Genomic DNA, 23,058 nt, shown 5'->3' with positions numbered 1-23,058 from the left:
GGAATAAAGTAGAAAAAAATTAAGACTGACTTCAAATACAATTATAATAATGTCATTCCTAATTTCTATATGTAATACAATTTCAAACAATTAGACCTTCCTTTGTTCTCTAAAGCTATTAACGGCGTTCAATGCCTATTGCTGTTTCCATTTGATTATCGTCTAATATCTGCTAGATTATTATTCGACCTAGCAACGAATCCATCAATTTCTGGCCAACTGGCGATTGGAATCGCTTTTAATACGCATTTTACTCTCATCACGTCTGCACAATGAGAACTGAACCTAGGCATAACCTGTGCTGACGACTCTTATGTTTTACACAGTTACAATACAACGACTAATAGAATTTTTAGCAACCCTATTTCTTGGAAAACTTCGATTCACTTGACAAGAGCCAACCATATTTTTTATTTCTAAAACCAGTGATTACAAGTTAACTACTTTGTGTGGACAGTATGTCAAATTTCAAATTATCATGTGTTCTATCAGGACATGAATCGGACGTCCGTGCTGTGTGTCAAGTCATCGTACCCACCAGTCCAAACTCTGTTGTAACAGCATCTCGGGACCAAACCGCCCGGGTCTGGGTACCTTCTGGGTAACTGTTAAACCTAGTGACACGTTTGGGATTACATTATTCGCTAAGGAATAGTTTCTGTTTGTCCTGTAAATTTCATGTTACTAATACTAGTAATGTTAGCCTAGGCTATAGCCTAAATGGCACAGGCCTATAAGTTTATAACTATAAGCTCCCATAACTTGGATCCACTTCCAACACAACACAACAAAACACACAGCTTATTGAAAACTGCTTATAATAATACAGTATAAGAAAGAAACATCACATATTTATTATGAGGCACGTTCTTGAATAATTTCACCTATTTACCAGAGTAATATAGTTAAATGTATGCATATATGATATAGGCCTAAACAGTAGGCTAGTTAAGGCATTTTGTTAAGGAAAGTTTTCCTTCCAGCAAATGATTTGGACTAAAAGCCTTTACAAGGATAAATCATGTATTCTCATAACACTGTTATCCATATAAAAAACAACATAACAAAGTTAAGGTATACCATCATAATAAAATATAGCCATACATGTGCAAGATTACGGTCATACTAATTAGCGTCAACAGGCCGATTTCACGACAACTCAAGACAACTCAAGACAACAAGTATAAAATACCATCAAATACAATGATTGTAATCAAAGTGTATCTGGAAACACGTTTAAAATTGACTGAAACTATCGGAAGACGTGATGCTATTGCGCCTGCGCAAAGAGTTTGGACCGCACCATTATGATATGGGTTGGTTTGTGTTAGGGTTTGTGAACTACCTTTGTGTACAGTGTTGGTAAGGTGCAGAGCCCTATATTTAGAATATACGGCTCTGGTAAGGCGGGTTGACGTAGTAAGAAAGCACCAAAGTATTATGATGAATGAACTCCACATCAAATCATTGATCTTGTTATTTACATATGTTTTTATTAATTTTTACAAAGTCTTGCTAACTATTATTTTGTCTGGTTTTATTATTCTCTCCGTGTATTTTATTCTGTATAAGTCTTTGCTTATTTTACTTAGACGTCTTGTAAAGACATTGACACGATTGTTTGAGCACCATTCTCGACTTAAAAATTGCACTTATCTGTAGTGTAATGGTGCGGTCCAATGTCATTGCGCAAGCGCACTAGCATCACGTCGTCCAATGCTACGGACAGAGAAACTTGATGATTTTTACGACAAAAACATTTTTCCCCGTGAAAAATATGTATGCACGCTGGTTCCAGTCAGTTTTAAACGTGTTTCCAGATATACTCTGATTACATCCATTGTATTTGATGGTAATTTAAACTTGTTGTCTTGAGTTGTCGTGAAATCGGCCTGTTGACGCTAATTAGTATGACCCAAAGATTAAAGATATCTAGACTAGATAAACATGGCATAACATATCTTCTTACTTCAGAGATGGAAAGAGCTTTTCTGATTGCCATTGTATGAGTGGACACAAAAGCTTCATATCATCAGTCGCGACTTTGCCACCAAATGAGAAATATCCACAAGGGTTGATTGTAACTGGGGGAAACGATGCCAAAATTAACGCATATACATTGGAAAGCCCTATGCCAGTGTATACACTCACTGGTCACTCTGGAACAGGTATGTACAGTTTTCTCTGCAAGAATATTTGTAGTAGTGAGTACTTTTGACAGCACTTAAAAGAATAGTTCAGGTAAAAATGTCATTTTGATATTTTGAAGAGGAATATAATTTAATCATTCTGGTGAAAATTGCATTAAATTTCTATGTATCCTTTTTGAGATATTGACAGTTGTAGTTGTCACCTTTCGTACCAAAAGTGAACTTGGACCAAACAGGTGTGATGTCATTGTTGCACACTGATAAATAATGTTTTGTTTTCCTTTAAAATTTACGTCTAATTTTAAAATCCACAATTGGATGCATCAATTATGTGAATGTACCATAGGTATTGGTATTTTATAAACTTCACATCCGCTTTAGACAAATTAGTAACCCTAGCCAAGGTAAAATCAATAGACTGTAAAATAAAGAAAAACAAAACATTATTTGTCAGTGTGCAACTGCAGTATGACATCACACCTGTTTGCTTCAAGTTCACTTTTGGTAGAATATCAGATAACTTCAACTGTCAATATCTCAAAAAAGGTACATAGGAAGGAATTGAATGCAAATTTCACCAGAAAGTTTAGATTATGTTCCTCTGTAACATATCAAAACGAAAATTTGACCTGGGCTATTCTTTTAAACACTTTGGAAAACAATACCCAGGAAGCAACTATGGTGCATCGATTGAAGTGGCTGAACTATCTAATGTAGCACACAAAAATCCAGTTTTCAATAGCACTTTTGTGACCTTAAATATCATTGAAGAAATCAAATCACAAATTTTTGGTGATGTTTGCTCTGCAAATCAAGTAATTTTTCTAGCTAATGTCATGTTTATTCAAGAAGATGGTTGCCTCTTAAAACAACCATGTTTAACTTAGTAACAGTGATATTGAGTTAGATGAAGTTTATCTTCAGCAGGTAACAAGGTTACTCTTACTGCCCTGATTTCTCTGCAAAGTAAACTGGGCTAGTAGGTACTGTACCTCTGCTATGGATATATATGCAAATGGCATAATCATTTTACCAATTTTTTGTGTCTTATAGTTTGTGCCTTGGCTTTTGGGAAGTTTGGCACCCTCCTGAGTGGATCTTGGGACTGCTCAGCAAAGGTGTGGTTGGACAGTCGTTGTATGCTCACTCTGGAGGGCCATGAGGCAGCCATATGGGATGTGGCCCTTATGCCTTCCCAAGGGTTAATGTTGACAGCATCTGCTGATAAACTGATAAAACTGTGGAAGGCTGGCAAGTGCGAGAGGACTTTCAAAGGTAAGATCTTTGTGGTAGAGCACGTTGGGTTTTTTTCTGGAAATCTGCGTCCTGTGGTTTGTTGAGTTGTACTGTACCTTTGAATTGCTTTGCTTCAAAATTGCAATTCTTGATACATTTTGAATATTGTTCATTCTTTTATTGATGTCACTTGTGTGGTTTGTGTTGTGTTGTCCTATTTTTTGTCACTCGGAAGTAATCCCCTTCGCCACCACTATGTCGGATGACAGGATAATGCACCAGAATGAGACTAACAAACTGTTATATGCCGTCACATACTGTAACGTACTGAAACAAACTGTAGCATACTCTAACATACAATAACAAACTGTAACATGCAATAACATACTATAACAAACTGTATCATACTGTACCAAACTGTATCAAACTGTTAAACATACTCTAACATACTGTAACAAATTGTAGTTCAGTTGAGTATTTTCGATGTAGTGGAGAAACGTTCGAAAAGTAGTTTGAATATTACAAAAAGAAGTGCAGCAAATGGTTTTAGTTTTTAGTCATGTTCAATATTTCATTAAATATTGCAGGACACCAGGATTGCGTCCGAGGTCTAGCAGTGGTCTCTGATGTGGAGTTTCTGTCGGTCAGTAACGACACAACTATACGAAGATGGCTCATCACCGGTGAATGCATGGAGACCTTCCACGGACATACAAACTTCATTTACAGCATTTCACTTTTAGCAGATGGTCAGGGGTTTGTTAGTTCTGGTGAGGACAGGACCGTGAAAGTCTGGAAAGAAGGAGAATGCAAGCAGACTATTACTTTGCCAGCTCAGTCCGTCTGGTCGGTTTGTTCCCTACCGAATGGTGATATAGTGGCTGGTGCAAGGTATGTGACAGATTATGTTACCATAGTGACTGATTTTCAATTTATGTACAGTAGTTTACATTGCAGTGTATATTTCATCAGGTATCACATCGCAAAAGTGATATGCAAAACGGGCAAGTTGCTATGCAGGTGCCAAGATGCATAACAATCTTTGTACACAGAACGGTAGTATCTTATCAGAGACAAAGTTCGTAGCCTTCACAACTGCTTTGCAAAACTTTTACACTGTATTGTGCTCCCTTCTTTTTTGGTTTAGCAACCAATCCATTTAGACAGTCTGGCCTGTTTGTTTCCTACACAATAGGAATGTAACAAGTAGTTCAAAGTATGCGAATGATTACGTTGCCATGGCAACCATTCTACGAGTCGTTCTATCCATTTCAGGGGTGCATTTCAGGGAAGCGCCCTTTCGTAACGCACAATGCCTCGTGTTCTACAAATTTAGGTCAATGTTAACAGATTTTCATCCATTAAATCATTAAAGCCTAATTGGAAACATTTTAAAGGTAATATGATATAGAGTACGCTAGGTTTAGTACAGCAGATAATGATGTGCTCACAAATGTATTGTATATCAAGAAATTGGGTCAACTGTAACCATTTTCAGAATTGAATCATACTTTGTGTGAAGGTGTTGGTAGATAGCGGGTACATGATAATGTATGTTCAATGTGATATTATGCAAAATTTATTAGGGGTCAGGGCTTGAGTTGATTTTTGCTAAAATAGCTTGTAAACATGGTTAGTTAACATATTCAGTAGGTAGGTCCACAGTCAGTGAAAGAACCTTGCTGATCAATTTAATCAACAATGACAAAAGCTTGGGATTATAATCTTAATTGGCAAGGAATCACAAAAAGCCCACTGGCTTTCTGGTATATTTAGTGGTATGGGATACACAGATATCTGCATTTTAGGGTAGAAACAACCATTTGTCTGTCTGAACTCTGAAGTGACTTCCTTGTGTGATTTACCGATACAGTGACGGTGTAGCCAGAGTGTTTACCACAGATCCCGAACGAATTGCTGATCCTGATACCCAAGCCATGTTCGAGAGGCAGTTATCCTCTTTTGCGATGCCAGCGAAGACCCAAGCATTTGGAGACATCAAAATGGAGGACCTCCCAGATTCTTCAGATCTTCGAAAACCAGGTTTGACTTTAATAATACTCTACAGTTTGTAGTTTTTTGTTACTTGGGTAAAGTACACTTCATTAACGAAAAACACAGTTTGAAGGGACAGTAACCTTGTCAGAGGCAACAGACTGCTGGAGTATAGAGATTTTACGTTTCTACCGCCTCTTTCAACGATCTCGTGGTGGTCCTCTCAAGGCCACCGTAGTCTTTTACAAGCTGTAACAATAACTGACACCACATGGAGTAATGAAAGGGAAAATAAACATTCTTCTGTGAATTTTTGAAAAAAGAACAGTTTGTAAAAATTGAACGGTATGTAAAAAAATATATATATAGAATGTTTGTGAAAGAACGGAAATTGATGTTGACATTGTGTGTCAACTTCAGCTTTTGAGGTGTGCAGGTACTTAACCATAGTTTATACATTTGTTTGTTCTGTTACAATACTCAGGCTGTTTTCTCTTAACATTGATAAATTTTCTTCTCACTTTCTATCATTTTTGCTCTCCTTCTCCTTCCCTCTCTCCCCATCCCCTTGCCTTCTTCTTTTGAGACAAATTATACTACCTGCTCAGAGATATGCAGAACAGGCAGTTATCAAATACTTAAACATCAGAAGTTTTGTTGTGTATATTGTTTTTTACTAGGACGGTGTATTGCACTGGTTGCCTAAGCAACCACCTGCCAGGTGCAGGTTCCCTATTCACTTGCAGAGAAAAGGTCATGAAAATTCGTAGTTTACAATTATGCAAATTTAAAAGTGTCAAGTCTACACTTGGCAGTCAAATAACTCTAATTTTCATAGACTTTGCCATGTAGCAAGACACTGCTTTGATGTTAATTAGATTTCCTAAACGTAGGATGTAGTAAGACCCTGCTAGATAGTATGACTGAAGGAGCACTTTCGGTTTGTGAACATGCATGGTTTACTTTCTAGCAGGGAATAACATAGTTCTTAAATATCGAATAAAACAGACGAGAACTGTAGTACAGGTATAACAGTATGAGTATGAGAGCAAGTAGGATTTTTCTTGGTGTGAGTCCAAGTAGAATTTCTCTAGGGTAAGAGTAAGAGTACAAGGCTCTATTACTGTAGCACAAGTATGAGTAATAGTCTTGCAATAGAGCCATTACTAGAATTCCAAAATGCTGGAGTACAAATCCATGAAGGCTGGTATGAGTTCAAGCAGACATGCTTAGAATACAGGCTTATTTACAATCCTGGCTTAGCACTTTTGTGGGTATTGTATGTACTGTATCCAAAAACACTGGGAGTACTAAAATCTTGTGTAGAGTATTGTTGTGTTAGTATAGCAATGTGATAGTTTGGTTGTACCTGGCAATGTGACCTTTTTGTTATATAGCAGTGCGACCATTTTGTTGTATAGCAGTGTGACCATTTTGTTATATTGCAGTGTGCCATGCGATGATGCCAGATGATTTCTTCTATCTTTTCATCTATCATCTCAAGTTTAAGACATCTGCTTGGTGGCATCCTACCAACTCAACCCAGTACATGATGTATTTGTGTAAATGTCTCAGGATAAATATAAGATAAATATGCATTAAATTGCCATTAATTATACTTTTTTTTTAATATCGAACAGGGTCTAAAGATGGGCAGACAAAGTTGATCCGTGCCGGTAACAAGGTTGAAGCATACAGTTGGAGTGTCGCGGAGGATAAGTGGACCAAGATCGGTGACGTGGTTGGAGGGGAAGGAGACGACGTGACCCCAAGTACCAGCAAGGTTATGTATGAGGGCAAGGTAATTACTTTCTTCTGTTTCCTTTTGATACCAGTAAAAAATTTTGTTTGAAATTAACAGGAAGATGCATGCACTGACAATTGCATGACAAGAGGGGGTGTGGGAAGGGAGCAGCACTTTATGGGTTTAAGAAGTAACTTTGATATGAAAAGCATACTATCCTAGTGAGGACTTTCAGTCAATGAAGTCTGCGAGAGGAGTGAATCCCAGTGTTATAACTACTTATGAAAAAATATGGAAATAATTTTTTTCTCATGAAGACTTAACTATCTCTCTAAATTGTTTTTAATGTTTGATGTTTTTCATATCATGTATTCAAGCTTTGTCAAACTCTTTTGGTTAATCTTCCACAGGAATACGACCATGTGTTTGATGTGGACATCGAGGATGGAGCCAGGCCGTTGAAGTTACCGTTTAACCTCACGGACGACCCCTGGATGGAAGCGCAGAAGTTTATCCATAGAAACGACCTCAGTCAATATTACTTGGAAGAAGTTGCAAATTTCATCATCAAAAATACCAAAGGTGTGACACTACAGGCAGCAACTCCTGGTTTCCATGACCCATTTACAGGTAATGGTTTATCAATTATACATATTTATATATATATATATATATATATATATATATATATATATATATTGAACAATTTGATGAGGTATTTCATTTTGCTGTTTTTTCTTGCATCACTGTTCACTTACCTGTCCCCTAACTGCTATAGCACTATCTTCTACTTTATAATACATGTTGTACTTGTTACTTCAACACTGTACCATTCCACTCCCTTACTCCTCACTAACCTGTGCCCTCACCAGGGGCGGATGCAGGATTTTTGACAGGGGGGGTCTGACTGGTCCAGCCACGCCTGATCAAAAGACTATCTAAGCTGAGCGCCACCATCGGTTGGCGCAGAGCGTACCAGAAAATTTTTGGCTTTACAACCCCCCCAGATGGCCGGAAACGGCACTTCCCGAGTATTCTAAGCTGCATGTACCTAGCCTGAAAATATGGATCTCATGTCTGCAATTTCTCAATTGATGAGAAAAAAACAATCTATGAAATATGGTAATACATATCAGATGAGTTGAGATGATTCAAAAATCATAATGCCTTTAGCCACCAATCCCCCTCCCGTTCAGTCACCACTGTTTGATTCAGGGCCGGATCCAGGATTCTGGAAGGGTGAGGGGTTTGGCCTCCAGTGATCTTAGGGTCTAAGGGGAGTGGGTTTCCCTCTATCCATTGTGAAATTCTTGGATATTTAAGTACAACAGGGAACCCCCTTCAATTTAGCCATTCAAAGCACCTACAAAAACTCACTCGAAATGTATCTGCATCAGTACGAGTTAGCTAGTGTTATTGATGATCTATTCATGGTAGATTGGAGAGAACAAACGCTGTGGATGTTTCTCAATGAACTTTCGGACCACTTCGTCAGTGTCGATAGGAGTGTTATATAATACATATTCATGAGAACAAGAGCTGTGAGATGTTCCTTTGCCCATTGTTGATTGGAGAACAGTTTTATGCCTTCTCACCGCAGAAAACGATCTCTCATGAAGAATTCGTCGGCGCATCCTATGCAGCCTACCGCTCTGCCACCTCACCGCCCAAAACAATTTGAACACCACCTCAATTTTGAAACTTTTCGGTCTGAAAATTGAGATTTTTAGGCATTTTTTGCACGTGTAGCACGTGTGCACAATATAGTTCATTTGACGGAAAAGACACACCTGGCTGACTTGTAAGGATAACCGCCCTTCTGACGTCCTACATGTTTAAAATTGGCGTTTAATTTAATTATTTTTTTTCTCTCTCTTTTTTTTCTCTTTTTTTTTTTCTCTTTTTTTTTTTGGCCAAGAGCAGGGGGGTCCGGACCCCCTGGACCCCCCCTGGATCCGCCCCTGCTCACTGCTGTAGCACTATCGTCTACCATACAACATGCTGTACTTGTTATTTCAACACTGTACCATACCTACTCCCTTACTCCTCATTAACCTGTGCCCTCACTGCAATAACACTATCGTCTACCATTCAACATGCTGTACTTGTTATATCAACACTGTGCCATACCTTCTCCCTTACTCCTCATTAACCTGTGCCCTCACTGCTGTAGCACTATCGTCTACCATACAACATGCTGTACTTATTATTTCAACACTGTACCATGCCTACTTCCTTCCACCTCACTAACCTGTGCCCTCACTGCTATAGCACTATTGTCTACCATACAACATGCTGTATTTGTTATTTCAACACTGTACCATACCTACTCCCTTACTCCTCACTAACCTGTGCCCTCACTGCTGTAGCACTATCGTCTACCATACAACATGCTGTACTTATTACTTCAATACTGTACCATACCTACTCCCTTACTCCTCATTTACTTAACTGTCCCTTCACTGCACTAATACTTCCTTCTTACTGTGCACCACATACTCATATCACTGAAAGGGATATGTTTGGATGCAATTTTGACCAAGATCTCATACAAAAGACACAAACTGTGCTGTTGTTATAGTATTTTTTAAGGAAAGGGTGTGTCTCTCTTTCAGACGGTCAAGAAAACAAGCAATTCCAAGAACTTTGTTGAAATTACTGTGTAATAATTCTTAGTTTAGAATGTTGTGCATTGCATGGTTGTTCACTAAAGTCAGGCATACTACTGCTCAGATAACCAATTCTGAGTTTGACTTTTAGTCTACAAGGTTTCATCTTCCTTATTGCACTTTCTCTTAACTGTAATGCAGGAGGCACTCGATACATCCCAGGGGGTCAAGTTGACCAATCACTGCCAGCCGTTGGAAGAGCGGCAGTGGAACCACAGAATGTCGCTGACCCATTCACAGGGGGGTCTAGATATGTCCCAGGTGGTGCCACCCAACCTCCGCCCATGAATCACTCTCAACAGTTGAGTAATGGTGCATCTAGAGCCAACCAGTACTTTCCTCAGACAGATTTTGTGACCTTTGACTCCATTAAAGCGAATGCTGTCCTCGGTAAGTTGAAAATTAAATTCTGTTTCCATCTCGTAAGATATTCTGTAGTGTTGTGTTTGTGTTCTCAGGCCAAAGGATTGGGAATATAAGCAGATTGAGGGGGTGGAGCAGGGTGGGGTGGGGGGGGGCTGGTTGGATGTCAGCATTGGGTCACCATCTTTTGTTGATAATTGTGCTTGTATTATACACATGAATAAGCTTCAGGCTAAATGAAAGTTGACCCTGGGTAGGAGGGAGGGGAGACAAAAATTGCATGCCAATGAAACTTGCAGATTGCTGTGATGACTTTCACAAACTCTCGAATTGACCCACCATCTCGAGTGTACCAGTCCACTCTTAAAGAGTCCGTTTTGAAATTAGATCCTACTTTGCATCTGCACATTTTTGTCCAGTCTCGGCATCAAGTAAAATATTTCGGTTTTCCGTTTGCCAGGCAAGATTCAGGAATTTAACACGCAAGTGACAGAATCAGAACAGCTCTCCCAGGAGGAAATGTCAACTCTGGAAAGTTTTATAGAAAGGGTAGCCGATCCCAGTGGAGATCCTCCCACAGCTCATCAACTAGGGACACTATGGAAGCTATTACAATGGCCTCATGGTAAGGATTTAATTTATCAAAAGTGAATTGTTCATTACCTAGAGATGTAAAAGATCTTTATTTCCTGAACTATTAGAACATGTTAAGTGCCAATTGTACTTGTGGAGTACAATTTATGAGGCCACTCCCAGACAAAGTTGATTGTTAATGTCTGTGTTTGATTTTGGTAAATTGATGATTCTCCAAAACTACTATTGCTCTTTAGAATTTTAGAGATGAGAAAAGGTGAATAACTGTTGTCATGACAACTCCACCAACCATCTTCTGAGGGTTAACTCCCCAGAGATGTTATTTTCTGTGAAATCAGTTTGTTACTCCTCCTACTGCATGCACAGATATATTGGGATAAGAGCGATGCCATTGACAAACATTCCTTCCTCTCCTTACACACAGATAAAGTGTTCCCAGGTCTTGACGTTTTACGGTTAGCTATCCGCCACCCAGTAGTGAACCAGCATCTATGCAACAGCAAGGATGGTGACCAGTTTATCAGTCATCTCTTAAAGCTAGGAAGTCAAGCTAACCCAGGAACCAATCAGATGCTCGCGCTCAGGACGCTATGTAACGCATTTAGTCAGCCTGACGGTCTTTCATTACTGGAACAGCATCGAGAACGGCTGGTTCAGTCTGTTCTCGATTTCAAAGCCTCATCTCACAAAGGAACACGTATCGCTCTCTCGACCCTACTCCTAAACTTTGCGGCTAAACTGTCCAGATCGGGGGACGTTGAGAGCCGCGCCCAGTGCATGTCGTCAGCGGCATTGTTATTACAGGACGAGAAAGAAGTGGAGGCTGTATTTCGTTTAATGGTTGCCATAGGAACCCTCAGTTCCGACGACAACGCACTAGCAATCGTGCGATCGTTAGACTTAAAGCCGATTTTGAAAGGATACGAAAGTATAACGGACCCTGCCAAAGTAGGAGAGTGCGCTGTTTGCCTGCAGAAAATTTTATGATGAGCGACATCTTAGGATCGGCGTCTCTGAACGTTTGTGTGTATGTGTGCAGAGTGTTGATGTTCTCTCCACTCGTAGCTATCGATAAAGTCATCTCAGTTAATACATGACTTGATACCTTCATATTTTATGTTGTTTAGTGACCATCTTAGGATCAGCGTCTCTGAACGTTTGTGTGTATGTGTGCAGAGTGTTGATGTTCTCTCCACTCGTAGTTATCGATAAAGTCATCTCAGTTAATACATGACTTGATACCTTCATATTTTATGTTGTTTAGTGACCAATGGATATACATTGATGTACTAGTGAGGAGCATGGCAAGGGGGATGGTGATTTAGGACAGGAAAATGAAACCCTGATATACCCTTTTGATTTACCCTTTAAAAATTCATGACAAAGTTTGGATTATTTATTTATTTATTATTTTAAGTCACAATATTAGAAGTTGATGTGACGGTTACTAAGTTCAACAATTAATGTCCTTGCTTTTGTCTCTAATATTTAGCATATCAAAATTCTACACCAGGGGTGGTTATTTGCTACACAATTGAGGGCATACATAGTCGAAGCAATTAAATTCATAAGACCTCTTAAGTTTGCAAGAAAATGAGCTACAAAATGGATGGAAAAATTTACTGCTAAAGGAATTGGAATATTATTCCTGCTGTCATTACAGTGCTATTATGTGTTTGAAGTAATCAACAATACTGAAAGGCGACAACCTCTTTCATGAGAAACTTGAAGACAAAGGACTGATTCTGTTACTGCCAACCAATCATAAGACAGTAGTAAATAGTAGAGCTATAGCGAAATGAGTATCAATGGTGGTTTATATTCCTGCACTTCTGCAATTCCATGATAAATGTCAGATGAGATTATCAAAGAATATACTTCTTTCTTATAACTCCTATTCTCATAGGACTGGACTTCTAGATATCTTGGTGCTGTTGGATCCTGTGAGATGGTGTTGTGGTAGTTTTCATTTCTTAATTTCGGCACTTGAGAGGGGGTTTTGGGGGGGTTGTTTTTTGTTTATTAATCCATTTATTGTAACATAATTTAATCGAAAATTTCATCCTTTAGAAGGATAAATTTGATGTTTGCAATTTTCACTTGAACTATTGTCAGAGAGACTAAGCAGAAGGCAAACAAATAAATTCACTTAGAAACATTGTTTGTAGCTTGTTACAACTTTTTTTTAAAATTTTGTTCTTGGCTCAACTTTATATTTGGAATTGAATATTTGTGGTTAGTCATGAGTTTCCATGCAACTTAGTTTGCCAGGGCTGTACTGGAATCATATATGGACAGGATAACGTCACCTCCTTACTTCAGAAAGTGATACTGGGGGTACACCTTTGATGATTCTAATGCACACTTGTGTGACCACAACCTCAGAAGTGTCCCTTTCCCTAAATTACAAAATATTGCAAGTGCACCTTTCTGGTAATAAAAAGTAGCCTTTTCCATTTTTGTAACCAACATATGTACTCTTGTTATTCAAGAAGTCCCCTTTTGTTGGAAATGTAAGAAAAAAGAAAGAGCAATGGGTAACTAAAATGTCCGCATTCGTTGAAAAGTATTCAAATACTGGAATTTGAATAGTACATTGATGATCCGTTCTGTTGGAAAGCTTTGGGGTTTGCTCCCTCAAATCAATACACATGTTGCACTGCCCGTCTATGTTTGTTCACCTCCGGAACGAAATCTCTTCCGTCACATCTCCTATTGCAATATTTAGCACTACTGCGCCTTTGCAGAATGTTTGGTGGAATTCGGATAACATGCGCCCACCATACACACACGCTTTCCAAATGAGCCATTCGTATTGGACTTATAGGTTTTATAACACATTGGTACGCCTTCGGTTGCTGCGCGGACTCCAACGTAAACAAAACAAGAACAACTGGTGGGCCTACATGGTTTGTGAAATATTTGTCAGTATACACTTATAGTTCAACATAGTAATGTCGATAATAGAATTATTAACCCCCTTAGCAGATAATTTTTACTTTCAGTGTAAATTGCTTAATTATAATTATAGGATTCCCTCTTCGTATTCAAAGTATAGCCTTTGCTATTTGAGTTACAGTTACAATGTTTGATGCTCATACTTGTATTGGTACCCTTTACGCGAAATACCTCATGATGTTCATTGTAACTAATAGGCTAATAGGCTAGGCCTCGCTTATTCTTAATAAGTTTGGTTCTGCGTGTGTTATAGGCCTTGATCTTCGACCGTCAAAACTTAAGACTGACTTGGATACCGCACTTGTTATAAATAAAAAAAAGTGCAAAGTTTGTACTTTCAGTTTTAGGATAGGAAGCTGAGTATAAAGTAAAGAGACCCCAACTCCCCCAAGTCAAGAGTAAAGTATTGATTCACTTCATGGTAATAGTATAATGTGCATCCAAAAAATAATGTGATACTGATTCTGTTCAAATTACAGACTAGATGATCATGTTTTTTGTATTTATCTTTCTTCTCCAGTAACTGCAGACTAATGTAACATACAGAGCTGGTCTCGATCCTTAAATCTACATAAATTATTGATGTGCAATGTTCTTCAAAATTCCAAATTAAGTCTGCCAGAATGCATTCAAGGGCATACATGTTTCTTGAGCGGGATTATGTCCTCCTTCAAAGACACCCTGCCTGGGTAAGTTGTATCAAGATGTCTGTTTCAGATTTAATGTTCATTTGGTAGGTATGATTACAGGTTATCATCATCATCAGCTGGATTTAATCACTCCACCTTTAAAATTAAACATAATATCTTGTTTTTGATAAGTTTACCAGACCCAGGTTAAGTTTCTCTGGATATTTCATATATATATATGTTGTGTTTATAATAATAAACTAAGTATTGAAACTAGCAGCCGTGTTATTTTTGATACTGTATATAATGTCATGTGCATCATAAACCAAAAGGAAAAAAAAAAAAAAAAGTTTTTGCAGGGAAGGAAATTAAAGGGGAAGCAGAAGTAAGACAGAAATAAGTACACAGCTCAACTTTGTAGTTATCAAAACATCTGGTAATTGTAAAGTGGTGGGCACTTGGGTGGTGTTGTATCTCAGTTGAATGTAGCTGTGTATGGCTGTGGTGCACACCGTGGGAGTAACCATTGACTTGGCCGTACCTTGCAAAGAGAAAAGATGAGATCAGTCAGCTATAAATAAACAATAGTAAATATGTCAAATTTATGGAATTAGTTGTTTGAGGTTGCGTGAGGTGGTGTGGGGGGGGGGGGTGAATGTGTTTGATAGTTTAACTGGATAAGGAAGTAGAATGATTTCTAGGCCCTACTTGTTATAACACCAATATTTGTTGGATGTGTTGCCATCTCCATTTCAGGGTATTGAAGCTCATCCTCTTAATGAAGAAAACTTCTTTGAATGGACTGCTACAATTCAAGGGCTGAAAGATACGCTTTGGGAAGGTAAGGATAGAGAGTCTAAATGTTTGTTACCAGCATATATATACAGCCATTGGGAACGATATAAAGCTGCATGAAATGCTGCTATTACTGTATAAAACTGGCACTGTATCTTCAAAGTTGAAACATGCATTAAATTTATACTTCAGCCAGAGCAGCACAAGAGTGTTATGATGCATTAATGCTAGATTTTGTGTGAATGCAAGGGCTTAGGAACCAGGGGGGCTGGGGGGGTGCCATCCCCCAGTGAAAAATATGGGGGGCGGAAGTATCATTCCGGCCCCTGCTTCGCATGTCAGAAAGCCCCCCTTTTTTGGGGGGGGGCAGAAAAAAATCTCATTTGGAGCACCAAATTGCATCTAAGGCCAGGTGAAAATGCAAAATTATTTACAAAATGGAGTGGGTGTTGAAGTGTGCTATATTGCACCAAATTACATCTGAGGCCACCTGGAAATGCAAAAAATGGACACCCCCTCCCCTTACACCCCTCCCCCAGGCCGGCCATCAGTCTTCAGCCCCCCCACTCAAAAGTACCTTCCTACGCCACTGTGTGAATGTGTTGGGAGGAATGGGTGGGGGGGGGGGGGTTGGTTCGGGGAGGAAGGAAGGTATGTCCATGTAGGAAGGTAATTTTTTCATTTACTGTATTAAGAAAGAGCTCTACTTTATGTTTTTCTCTCAGGAGGAGTCTTTGTTGTTAGTCTAAAGTTTCCCGAAAATTACAATGATGAACCGCCAGATGTCCACTTCCACACAATTCCATTTCACCCAAATAGTAAGTCTTCACCAGTTTATCTTGACATCTATCGTAGGTTCTCCTCATTTTCTGTCCCAGAATTCTCACTGTTTTCCTTTTGCTAATTATAATTAATCCCCGAAACAGTTTAGCCAATACCGTTTAATTACAATTAAATTATTGCTGATTATTGTTCAAGTTATGTATGAATGCTTGTCTCACCCTTGATGTATCCTTGTGCGTCAGTGAGTTGAACCTTCTCGAGTCAAATGGTGAGGCTGTACACTGAGAGGTGTGTCAAAACTTGTAATGTCAGGGACAAAGCCTGATGGACCATTTGTTTATGTGCTACATTGAAACTTGTAACTTGAGATAAATAATGCCTTTTGTTTGTAGTTGACATGAAGACCGGTCGTCCTTGTGTGGACTTTCTGGATGATGTCAACATATGGAGGGATTCCTACAGCCTTCACTATATTCTGCTCTCCCTTCAGGTTCGATTCTCCAATATTTCTCTGTGACTTCCTTGAAAATTGTAAACTTGTAAACACATCCCATTACAGCAAGGCAATTAGCTATTTTTTTTAGGGAGGGGTGGGAAGGTGCAGGAGTGTCCTATTCTGAAAGTGGAAAGTCAGGAACATTTAGATAGATTGTACAATTTGCAAGAAAGAACTAACCATATACAGAAGTTACAGATGTATTTTGATTAAATGACAGCTTTGAAGTCAAGATATAACTTAGTTTAGCACAGTACAGTTTGTCAATTTTTTTCACATGGCAACAACAGAGACTGTTCACCACATTGTTGAGATGTTTATAAGATTCCCCCCCAAACATGTGTGATTTGAGTATATATACAACCATGCTACACAATGATAGCCAATGATTGAAATTCATTTTGTTAGCATTCACATTATCCAGTAACAGTACCAGCTGTTACCTTAATTTTAAATCATTGATTCAATAGAAGGGTGATCAAAGGCTTCCAGGGAGTTGTCCCATCTCCCCCCCCCCTCCCTCATTCCCCCCTTTTTATCATCCCCTCATTTCCCCCTAACAATGTGAGGCAGGCCTATAAAGTTGTATGATGACTGTGTTTTCAGTTCAACCAACTGTACCCTACATATTAAAGCTGAAATATAGCATCATGTGATACTGCTCTGTCTGCATCTAGTCAACAAGAAATACATTTCTGAGATAACAAACATAAGACCAGAAGTTTTTTTTTGGGCATCTATTTTGTATCTACTTTAATACTTGTGACTTTCTTCGTTTTACATCGATAGTTTCTGCTTTCAAATCCTGTCATCGAGAATGCAATCAACCTAGAAGCAGCTAATATTTGTGAGGACCAGCCCGACTTGTACATGCATACGGTATTAGACTGTGTGAGAGCTAGTCAACATCTCTTCAGTAAGTCTAACCTGGTGCCCATGGCAACTCTATATCCCATCTAGTGACAGCGTACGTACGTCACTGCTGCAGACAGCTTGTTTGAGTTGAGGCAGAAAGTTTGAATATCAGAATGCTTAGGACATTGTTTCACCCTTTGTGCAAGTTGACTCCTTGTTTATTCCACCTTATTCACTTTGAGCCTCTATTTTGTAGACTACAAGCCATAAATAATTCTGAGACGTACAAAAATCATTTTTACAGAAAGTAAAAGGAACAGATAAGTAGGGAATGTATCATAACATTACCAGTGTAATTGTACATTCGCTACTTTAATGATTGGCCCAACTCCAATCTTCAAAGCCTGGGCCATTGCCTACTTGCAATATTGAGAAATTAGTTACCTTATTTGGGGTAGGAAACTGTACTGACTTAATTTAAATAATGTAGAGAAAATAAATTTTTCATATTTGAAGAATTGCATCTACAGTAGTTGTATACACCGCGTGAAAGAAATGCCAGAACAAGCAGCCAAACTGGGACAAATTTTCCAATGCTATTACAGTAACACCACTCTTTACTGTCAGGTTTCCCATGTCATGCTGCATATCACTCGTATTGACAGTATGAACAATTCCTTACCTTTATCTGATAGCAACATAGTATTCATACTGCTCATACCACCAATATCAATTTCCGAAGTGGATGAAACGAGTAATTGACTCATTGCATATTTATTTCATCTCATGTTTTCCTTTATCTTTATTCAGGTCAAAGATCAAATGATAGAAATCAAGAAGCTGATGATAAAAAGAGAGAGATTCCTACAGATTCTGAAACAAGACATTCCAATCATCTTTCAAAGGTTTCATTTGATGAATATTTAACAACGTGGACGGGCATAGCAACCAGTAAACCACAGATTAACATGAAAAACCCATGTACGTATACCTCAGGTCTCTGTAGCCAGTTGCTCACATGCCTGCATATCTCCACATTGTACTCAGTACCACTGGTCCTGCCAAAAGACCCATCTTGCTTCAGTTCAAAAGTTTGAAATAAGAATATATGTATAGATTTGAAATATGAATGTGTACAGTTGGAAAGATTTTTGTTTATAATCTTTACTTTCATTTCATGCTTGTAAGCATTTGTAGTGACAGTATCAATATCCTGTTTTTGTTAGATAATGCATTGGAACATTTCATACTGTCATTATCTTTATACTGTAAGTATGAAGTGTGACATCAAAGTACACTTTAGGGTGGTATGAAGTAGTATTAATATCCTGTTTGTATTAGATTATGCTTTGGAACTGTTCATACTGTCATTAGCTTTAGGGTGGTATGCACTATGAAGTAGTATTAATATCCTGTTTGTATTAGATTATGCTTTGGAACCTTTCATACTTTCATTTAATATCTTCATACTGTCAGTACAAAGCGTGACATCAAAGTACACTTTAGGGTGGTACTAGAAAACTAGCTAATTCTTCCCAACTGGCTACAATAGAATCCATTGGTGGTTAACATTATTCTCGCTGTGTGTCTCAGCTCTCTGGTGTAGTGTTACACGATACCCCTCACTGAGTTGCTGAATATGCATAAAACAGTTTGCCTCGACCAATCAAACTGGTGTATTTTTGTATTTTTGAGCGTGTATATTACAGTGTTAATTTTTATAGCAGTAAAACTTCAAAATGACTTTTAAACGCATAATCTGTTTAGCCAATAAATAAAGTATGTAGAGGCTGAAAAATTTCTTTTATTAATCTTGTTTCTTATGTTTATTTCAGTGTTAGAGGCAATAAAGAGAGACTCAAAATTACAGGCGGCACATTTTGGTTTGACTTTGGAGGACTTACAGGAACAGATGAAGAAACAGCTAAATGAGTGAGTAAACAGAAAAGATGTACCTATAGTTAGTCAGATTTCCGCTGAAATTTCTTGCAAGTTCAATTGGACTTTTTCGTTACATGCATGCACCTCCAGAGGTCATAGAGCTGAAATGATCAAAATCTCAGCATTCTGCCCCAAGATGATCAGAAGCATATATGTAGTCCTATTACATAAAAGAGCATATATTTTGGCATGCCAGTTAAAAAGATAGATTTCACAGTATGACTAAATCAAGTTACAAATCGTTCATATCTTTAGCATTAGAATTAGCAAACTTTTCAGGCTTATACATAAACTATGTTTTTTTAGCAAAAAACAGGGTTTAACACAGACTTTATAGTAAAAACTCTGTTTTTCACCCGATAAACCGAGTATATCAAATAACTCTGTTTTTAAAGAACAGTATTTTTTATAAAAACTCTGTTTTTCGCCCAACAAACAGAGTTATTCTAATATTCTATAAACTATGTTTATTGCAGATGAACCAAGTTTATCTTCTTGAATACTCTGTTTTACACTTGAAAATGTGAGTTTTTTCAAATTAGTGTACATAAGGCTTGCCATATCCAGGACACCATCATCACAAATATGGTGTAATTTAAGTGTGTACCTTGCCAACTGTTTGAGATCCAAAACTGACAACTTCTAAATATAATGATCTCTCATGCAGGCATAATGCAATCATGTACGGTAACTTTGGCAAGAAACAGAAGACGCAAGATGCCCAAGAGAGACGACTGGATCAAATCAGCAAGATGAAAAAGATCTACTTACCAAGGAGGAGTGGTAATTATTTATGTTGTTTACACCCTTGACTCTTTCTTTTCTTTCTATAGAGAGTCCAAAATTCAGCTGGATGTGACTGCTGCAGTTTATTTAAGAAAAAAATTCTCTGGTAAGGGAAGGAGATGGGGAGAAGCGGGGGGAGGGGGTGGGGGGGGCGGGGGGTAGGGTAGGAGGAGCGGTAGGGGATGATGAGAGAAGATGGATAGAAATTCCCTACTAGAACTGTAGGTGCCTAATGTTGTTTAGTTAATAGTATCTTTTTTTCTGTTGAGGGAAGGTGCAGTGTAGGGGGCGGGGGGGGGGGGGCTTAGGGAACTTGAGAGGAGAGGAAACAGAGGACCAGTGGTTTGGTAAGCAATTGGTAGTAATGTATGCAAGTTGTACAAAATCACACTATATCCATTTTGTGATGAAAATCATGAATAATCATATTATTGAAGGTCAATTAATATGCATAAGCAACAATTTCATCAAAACTCAAAAGTGTCAGCTGCTTGCACCATATCATTATTTACTAAAAATTATGTTTTCCTTTTGAAATTCCCAATATAGCTGAGTTTCTGTTCTTTCAGATAATTATTATAATTATTATCGTTTATATCAAGTCAGTTCAAATTGGAGTGGTGGGCGACGCATGGAAAGTTATTATCGAAGACAAAAACAAGAGACGCATCGAAAGAGTTACTTGTGTTAAGACTAGTTCTTCCAAGTTCTTTTCCCCATTTCTCTCTTTCATTAAACAGCGCCCCCACCATCAACTGCCGCTCAGAGCGAGTCTGGAGAACCGTGGGATGGGGACGTAGAGGACCTAGTTGCCTGGACTAATGAGCTGGATGAAGATGACTTGGAGTTTTGATTTAAAACTTTTAATCAAAAGTTATATCTCGTTTTCAAAACTTTGAGTTGGTTGAAGCTTTCTCAGAACTGCTCATAGAGTGAAGGAATTCTCCATCCCTGGAGCAAAACCCGAGGAGCTGATTTAACTGATTACAGTACGAACAATTGTAATGGATCTTTGGAAAATGAATAAATCACGCCAGTCATCTCGAATGACTCTTGTTTGCATTGAACCTTTCTGGTATTGTAATTTAATTTTTAATACATAGTCCATCCTGACAGGCCAGTTGAACAAATGCTAAAGAAATCACCATGTTTATGCTATTTCAAATGTTACACAGTGCAGATCCAGGGAGGTGGGGTAGGGGAGGGGGAGCCTGGATCCCTTTTCTTTACACAAACAATAAACTTCAAACATATCTTTGCTCAAACAAGGTACACAAAGGGCAAAATATCATGGTTTGGGTGTTCCTTACTTTCTGGCGATTGTTTGGTAGTCAGTAGGTATCTAATGACTCTCATCTCTAGACATCTTATTACGAGAAAGCCTGCGTTTTGTAGCATGTAAATCATCAACACTTCTGGAGTTGATTCCTTGTAGATATTTCTTGAGAATTCTTTCTTTTTCAGGGAAAGAATCAACTGGAGTTATTTGGAATTTTTGAAGATTTATTTGAATTATTTTGAAATAAAAGTGACAACACTGAATATCTTATCTATTTTCCATTTTTTCTTTAAATCTCATTTTGTGATTCATGAATGTAATTTGATAAACACCTAAGGCTAACGTTGAAGCTGTTTATTGAAAACATTATTGTTAAAATTGAAAATATTCAGGGCCACTTTACAAATTAGGGAATATTCTGGGAAAGAACATAAACTCCAGGGACACTTCTACTTCGGGCTTGTGGTACATGGAATCTTGGTACATCTGGTCACATTGTCTAACAGCATTTAGAATGCATTCTAAACAATTTTCAGGTGTATACTCAAGTTATTCCAACGATAATAATATTGCTCAATCAGTGCAAACTAAAGACCCTACAGCCGCTACATGGGGTTCTTGTGCTCATTTAGGTGGATCCACTACTGAATTTGCAGTTCATCCAAGCTTTGCATTTGAAGTTAAAAAGTTTTCAGTCGTTGCCCTCTGGTGACCTCAAATGACCTTTGACCACTATGAAAATCAGGGTCCTTTTGCACACTAACGTGGATCCACATACAGAGTTTGCAGTTCTCAATGCTTTGCTTTTGAATACATCAAGGTAGCAAAATTTTCAGATTTTGACCTTTGCCGACCTCAAATGACCATTATGAAAAATAATATGCTTCTTGTATTTACTAAGGTTGATTATTGACCTCCTGAGGTTTAAGTTCATTCAAGATTTGCTTTTGAAGTAGAGAGTTCACAGGGTGTGCAGATGTTGACCTCATTGATGTTTGACCAGCACATATGGCATTAGGGTTCTTCTTATCACTGTCAAGCATCCACAGTCTCTCCCTAACCCCTCCCTTCCTCCTTCACCCCTCCTTCACTCCCTCACCCCTTCCTCCCTCACCCTCCCTCATCCCCTCCTCCCTCCCTCCCATTCCCCTCCCTCCCACAACCCTCCTTCACCCCTTCCTCCCTCACTCCTCCCTCCCTCACCCCTCCCACACCCCTACCTCCCACACCCCTCCCTCCCACACCCTCCCTCATACCTCCCTCATCCCTCCCTCACCCCTCCCTCACCCTTCCCTACCTACCTCCCTCACCCCTCGCACTTTTACCCCTCCCTCACTCCTCCCCTCCCTCACCCCTCCCTCCCCCACGCCTCTCTCCTTCCCCAATGGAAATGGATTATTGCTCGGAGTAACATTCGCAGAGCAAATCCGATTCACGTGGCATTTTCAGCTTGTTGTTGGCGATCGGCGCACGATATTTTTTACATCGCTCAGTTTCGGATTGTGTATAGAGGGCATGCTTTATCTTTAGGTTCAAAGTACCGAGAGGCTAAGTGGCGCGTCGTAGGCATTTGCTTTCAGTGAGATTGAATAAAGGATGACACGGGGAGTTTACGTTCAGTGCCATCGGAAATTCATTACGATTATCCTCTTTCTTTGTCCTTCCCCATTACGATGTATGGCTCACTTAAACCTGAATATATACGTTCATATGCCATTATACAGGAAACCGTCACACACTGTGGGAATTTGGAGGGGAAGGAAGGTTGGTTAAATTATACATCGA

The 23,058-nt window shown here is 38.7% G+C and overlaps 2 protein-coding genes across 2 annotated transcripts; both read left to right on the top strand.

The window, feature by feature from the left end:
- The first annotated feature begins 251 nt into the window (after nt 1-251).
- Nucleotides 252-12,914, top strand: LOC139975025 (phospholipase A-2-activating protein-like). Its single transcript, XM_071982632.1, has 10 exons — nt 252-601; nt 1,975-2,168; nt 3,204-3,425; nt 3,974-4,277; nt 5,260-5,429; nt 7,022-7,182; nt 7,536-7,755; nt 9,936-10,184; nt 10,618-10,782; nt 11,176-12,914. Exons 1-10 carry the CDS (start codon nt 459-461, stop codon nt 11,736-11,738), a joined length of 2,391 nt encoding a protein of 796 aa, XP_071838733.1. The 5' UTR covers nt 252-458; the 3' UTR covers nt 11,739-12,914.
- A 595-nt stretch (nt 12,915-13,509) lies between these two features.
- On the top strand, nt 13,510-21,536 carry LOC139975041 (ubiquitin-conjugating enzyme E2 U-like). Its single transcript, XM_071982656.1, has 10 exons — nt 13,510-13,660; nt 14,230-14,398; nt 15,095-15,179; nt 15,859-15,951; nt 16,309-16,406; nt 17,202-17,328; nt 18,078-18,248; nt 19,103-19,199; nt 19,876-19,991; nt 20,735-21,536. The coding sequence occupies exons 2-10, from the start codon at nt 14,333-14,335 to the stop codon at nt 20,845-20,847; spliced, it is 966 nt and encodes a 321-aa protein (XP_071838757.1). The 5' UTR covers nt 13,510-13,660; nt 14,230-14,332; the 3' UTR covers nt 20,848-21,536.
- The last annotated feature ends 1,522 nt before the right edge of the window (nt 21,537-23,058 follow it).

Source organism: Apostichopus japonicus, chromosome 2 (genome assembly GCF_037975245.1).
Source record: "Apostichopus japonicus isolate 1M-3 chromosome 2, ASM3797524v1, whole genome shotgun sequence".
Lineage (NCBI taxonomy): Eukaryota > Metazoa > Echinodermata > Holothuroidea > Aspidochirotida > Stichopodidae > Apostichopus > Apostichopus japonicus.
The sequence above is the reverse complement of the archived record's forward strand: the minus strand, read 5'-3'. Positions and strand labels throughout refer to the sequence as shown.